At 35.4% G+C, this 5,521-nt stretch overlaps 1 protein-coding gene across 1 annotated transcript; it reads right to left on the reverse strand.

Annotated features, from left to right (window-relative positions):
- Positions 1 to 1,871: 1,871 nt before the first annotated feature.
- LOC107810674 (WRKY transcription factor 6-like) lies at positions 1,872 to 4,874 on the reverse strand. Its single transcript, XM_075234233.1, has 6 exons — positions 4,441 to 4,874; positions 4,246 to 4,344; positions 3,970 to 4,128; positions 3,515 to 3,844; positions 3,108 to 3,221; positions 1,872 to 2,737 (listed from the first exon to the last, which is right to left on the reverse strand). Exons 1-6 carry the CDS (start codon positions 4,729 to 4,731, stop codon positions 2,147 to 2,149), a joined length of 1,584 nt encoding a protein of 527 aa, XP_075090334.1. The 5' UTR covers positions 4,732 to 4,874; the 3' UTR covers positions 1,872 to 2,146.
- Between the last annotated feature and the right edge of the window lie 647 nt (positions 4,875 to 5,521).

Genomic DNA, 5,521 nt, shown 5'->3' on the forward strand with positions numbered 1-5,521 from the left:
GATTTTAACTTCATTGTTGAAGTTGTTACCGTTACTTCTTCCTCTTCCATGACCGCCACGGTCTCATCCCCGTCAATTCCCTCGATAGCTCTTTTCACCTCCATAATCCTTGAAGGATGCCTGAGTTTTAAGAAGTTGCTCTAATGGCACTTCTTGTCTCTTTTTGATCTTTTCTTTGTGGGCCAGTAAAGAGCCCTCCAATTGCTCTACCATCATAGAGTCTAAATCTTTAGACTCCTCAGTAGCACATACCATAAAAATTAAATTTAGATGTTAAAGTACGAAGGATCTTTTCTACCATACAAACATTTTCTATGTCCTCACCGTATTGTCTTAATTGATTTACAACAGCCTTCACTTTTGAAAAATAATCCGAGATGCATTCGGATTCTTTCATTTTTAAAACTTCAAAATCAGCCCTTAGAGTTTGAAGTTTTACCTTTTTCACCTTGTCAACTCCTTGAAGAGAATTTTGTAAAATCTCCCAAGCTTCCTTTGAGGTGGTAGCATCTGCCACCTTCTCAAACATGGCATCATCCAAACATTGGTGGATGAGCGTGAGGGCTTGTTGATCCTTCTTCCTCGTCTTTGCCAAGACCTCTTTTTTATTTTGAGGCAGAGCTTCTTCATTATCGGGTTTTGTGTACCCTCTGTCTACGATTTTCCACACATCCTGAGAGCCAAGAATGGCTTTCATACGTAGACACCATTTCTCATAATTATCTTTTGTGAGATGGGGGTACTGAAAACATAGCGGACCATTATTCGTCATGGCTCTGATACCACGTTGTTGGGAAAAAATAATAATCTCGCACAGGAATAATATCCACGGCAAATAATAATAATAATAAAAGAGAGTAACAAAGACACCAACTCTTTTAATGATGTAAAATACAATACTCGGGCGGAGCAATATAACCATTATAATATTACAACTTAGTAGTGTCAAGAGACAACTACAAGTTTGAAATAAATAACTCTTTATTTAAAAACACATCACTACAATATTAATCACACTCACTATTTATCTCACACTCACTATTTATCTTACCGACTACGATCTGTGGATTATTCTCTCTAACTTCTATTGCTTCTCTCTAATTTTGGTGTGATTGAAATGAAGAATGGAAGCCTTTATTTATAGTAAGAGATGTTATCCAACTACCACAAAGAAGATGGGTTGTTGATTTAGTCCTACAATTTTTCAACAAAGTTAGGCACCTCCCAATCCCATTTTTTTTCAACAAAGTTATCTTCAATATGAGCCCCACAGATAATGCTCATAAGAGGCAGACGAAATTTTAGAGAAGCAGTAACACTAGTTTGCACTATAAATACTCCCTCGTTCCACATTTGTACTCAATTGGAAATCATACACTCTTTCCGTTATTATACTAAATGGGCTACTGACTTTACTACTAGTGCTTCGATGAATTGCTAGCATTCTTCATAAGATCATCAATAAGAATTCCTTTTACTTCTTCATTATTGCTATTGCATTGCTCAAATTTATAATTATTTGATTTGCTCATCTGCTTTTCATTATTAACTATGATCGATTCAATTGAATAGAAACGATTGCTTGTGGTCTAATACTATAACTTTAATTGAGTTTAATTTATTATCCAAATTTTAAGTTAAACAATACCGTCCGTATATTGATTAAATTGTATCTAAATATACCTTTCAAACATTTGATTGCTACTTCTTGTCGTATCTTGGCGATTATTTTCTATCTAAACTTTGTTTACTCTTTATAATTTTTTTCTCTTCAAATCAGACTATTAGGAAATCAAATGGTACAACAACAATATTTACATAGAGGTATTTAAGTATTTAGCTCCAGCACAGTATTGAAAAAAGGGAAGTGATTAAGCAACGACTAATAGTGCTTCATTTCATGTACATACCGAAATACAAAACCAGAATATTTTGAAGGCAACAAAATGAAAGAATGAAAATATATCATTCGTCTCCTAAAACCCCTTTCCCTCCGGATACGAACACAACGTCAAACAAAAAGATATGAACATGTATATTCAACCTCAAATTTCAGCCCAAAATAGCCTCGGAGATCAAAAAAGGAGAAAACAAAGAAGAAACTATTAGAGTAGTAATTAACAGTTTTACAAAGATATCACAACTACTACTGTTCTTTTTGAGAACCAGTAATTATGGACGAAATGGCTGCGGCCAGAGCGGCGGTGAAGTTGGGATCCGCTGTGATGGCCGCCGTGGCAGCATTAAGTGTGTCAGAAAATGATGGTTGGTTCAGTGCATGTTGTGGAGGTTGATGATGAATGTCTTGAGAAACTTGTAGGCCTGAAAACTTTGATTGGTTATGTAAAACCTGAGGCATTGGTGGTGGTGGCATTGAAGTAATAAAATTTGGATTATGAGGGCCTATTGGAAAAGGAACCTGAAATTGAGCAGTTGGATGAGTTCTTTGATGATAATACGATATTGAATTTTGGTTTTGAGTTAGGTCCAATGTTATAGTTGGAAACGGTGCTGATGCTGAAATAGTTGCCACACTTGACGAAGACGGAAGAATAGTCCGCGCTAGGAAATTCGAGTTCATTAATCCGTCTGCACTTGGCATGGAACCTGAAAGCAGCATAATTGCAGCAGCTGATGTTGTTGATGCCATAGCCATGGCTGCTGGTGGTAGGGGGTGGTTATGTGTTCCTTCATAAGTTGTAATCAAAATTGTCCTGTCCTCAGCACACCTTTGCACCTGGACAATTAATTAAAAGAAAACAACTCTTTAGACTTCACGTCAATTTATCAAACTCATACTTTAGTATAATAAGTTTTAAGTTATACACTGATAGTGTAAACAAAATTTATACTATCAGTGCAATTTAACAGGTTCTTAGTAGTCTAATTTCAGATTATCATATCAAGGTTGATATCATCAAAAGTCACATGTTGTATATCAAATTGAGGTGATGGTGTAAAACTTCATTAAGCAATCAAGATACATACAGTATAAACTCCAATATATAAGTTCTAACAGTTGGTAATAAATTGAAGATGAGTTCAAATTGGTAATAAATTGAAGATAAGTTCAAAAAAAGAAATGGTCATCTAGCTAGTGGTAGTACCTGTTTGCGCACTGGACAACCTACAGCCATGGTGCATCGATAATAAGCTCGGGGACATGGATTGCCTTTCGCCATCTTTTGTCCATATTTTCTCCACTGGCATCCGTCGCTAATCTGCAAATATTCCAATATATGAATAAGTGCTATACATATATTTACATGCTAACTAGGTACCAGTAGCATATTTTATTGAAGGATAAGTTATACACAGAATATGGTAAATTTTCCTTACATTATCAATGTAGTTTAACATGTTAATTACAATCTTCACTAGGTTATAAATTAATGTATCATAGAGATCAACATGCGTATACTTATCTTATAAACGGTCAAATTGTGTAAAAAGTCAGTGTATAGAATTAAACTCTTCATTTCAAACTAATTAAACTTAAGAAAAAGTGATGTACCATAGGAGCTTCTGATCGGGCACGAACAGAAACACGAGCTTTCCTCATGGTTGCCTCTGTTGCTTGATCAATTGGGTTTGAGGAATTCAATTTGGGGACCTTGTTACTTTCAGATTCTGGAGTTTCTTCTCTACCAATACCCTTATGCCTAGTCACTTCTATATTGTTCCGAGGTGATTCAGAAACTGTTCTTTCTTCTGATGAAGAATAATGGGAATTAAGAGAATATGGCTCGTTCATGTGCTCACTCGGACCTAACTCTAAGAATTGTCTTGGAACCATATTTCCATCTTTTTCTTGCTTCTTTTCTTCAAGCTTTGCTTCCACAATCTGAACAAAATTTTAAAAAACAGTTAAAATAACTATTCGAACTACTAATTGCCAATTGAAGACTAAAATACAGTCCGATAAAGCTTAAAAATTATAATAAAAAACAATTCTTGGGAACTGTATACCTCGTGGTCATTTTCAGCTCTTGAAATCTGTTGTTGTTGCATGAGTGTGACAAGATGCATCTGAAGTGCAGTATAATTGTTGCTGACCTGACTAAGCATTCCTCTCAAACGCTGATTTTCAGCATTCATTCTTCCGAGTTCAACTTGCAATTGTGCCAACTGGTGTGAATTAAGAAAAAATAAAATTAGATGAAATTCAATAACCAAATCAAGGAAAGTATTACAACTTAATTGAGGATTTTGTGGTCAAACAAATTATCGTCTTCATATAATTACCTCAATTTTGACTCTTTTATCTCCTATCTCTGATGAAATCCCATCATCCAACGTTGATTGATCACTACCAGTGTTCACACTCACAAGTTGCAAACCAGTCTATATATTAAAGGGAACCATTATTAGAATATGAACAGTTTTGGTTAAAAGTTGAATTAACAAGAAAGAAAAAAATTAATGGATTATATCACTTACATTTACAAGCAATTCAGACCTCGTACTTGTAGTATTTTCACCATGAGAATCTTCCTTCTTTATAACAACATCCATAGGCTTGATCCTCTTATCAGAAAAGAAATCAACTTCATTTAACATCACCCCTTTCTCATCAGCTGATGAGAAAGAAGGTTGCTCCTCCCTAGGGTTCATATTCATGTTATTCAACCTAGGACTCAAGTTAAAACCAAAACCTGCCTTGTTCTTGAAGAACCCCACTTGATGATCAGAAATATTTTCAAGGGTAAGTCCCCATCCAGCTTTGTCCATAAAATTAAAAAACCAAAGAATGAATATATATCCAAAGTAACGAGCAAAAATAATGGTGAAAGATCAAGATAAGAAGAAGAGAAATATGAAAGGTGAAATCTTTAAAGAAAAAAATGATTTGGAAGGGTCTAAGAAATCTTTTACAGATGCAATGGACACAGGTATATATAAAGAGTTAAGATGGTAGACTTACGTAGAGCCAGCAACAACTAACAACCCAATATAATCCTATTAGTGGATCTGGGGAGGATAGTGTGTACGCAGACCTTACTCCTACCCTGGATAGAGATGCTATTTTTTATAGACTATCGGCTCTCTTCCTCCAAAAACTTTATACCTTGCTCTTGGAGTGACTCGAATACTTACGTTAAAGCAACAAACAATTAAGTTGATTTGATGCGTGTAGAAAAGGTGTGTGTGGTCAAATAGAGGAGAAAGAGAAAAGGAGAAGATTTTTGATAAAATAAACGTAAGGTGGTGCGTCAAGTGTGGGCGACAGGTGGCAGTGGGACCCATGATTAAGGCGGGTTTCGTCTCAAATCGTCAAGACTGAGTTTGACTTGTTCGCAATAAAGTAAAGAGGAAGAAGAAATCCACCGGCCCGAATACTGCGGCGCCTTCCACGTGATGAAAATGCCTATGAGAAGAACAAAGTCAACTATTTTGAAGGACAAGCTTCTCGGCTCACTCACGACTGGGTTTACTGATATTTTTAATTTTATGTTTATGTTTATGTTTATGTTTTTCTTTTTTTGCCATTTTTATTTTTGATAGCGGTTCTTTTCGCTTT

Source organism: Nicotiana tabacum, chromosome 17 (assembly GCF_000715075.1).
Source record: "Nicotiana tabacum cultivar K326 chromosome 17, ASM71507v2, whole genome shotgun sequence".
Taxonomy (NCBI): Eukaryota; Viridiplantae; Streptophyta; class Magnoliopsida; order Solanales; family Solanaceae; genus Nicotiana; species Nicotiana tabacum.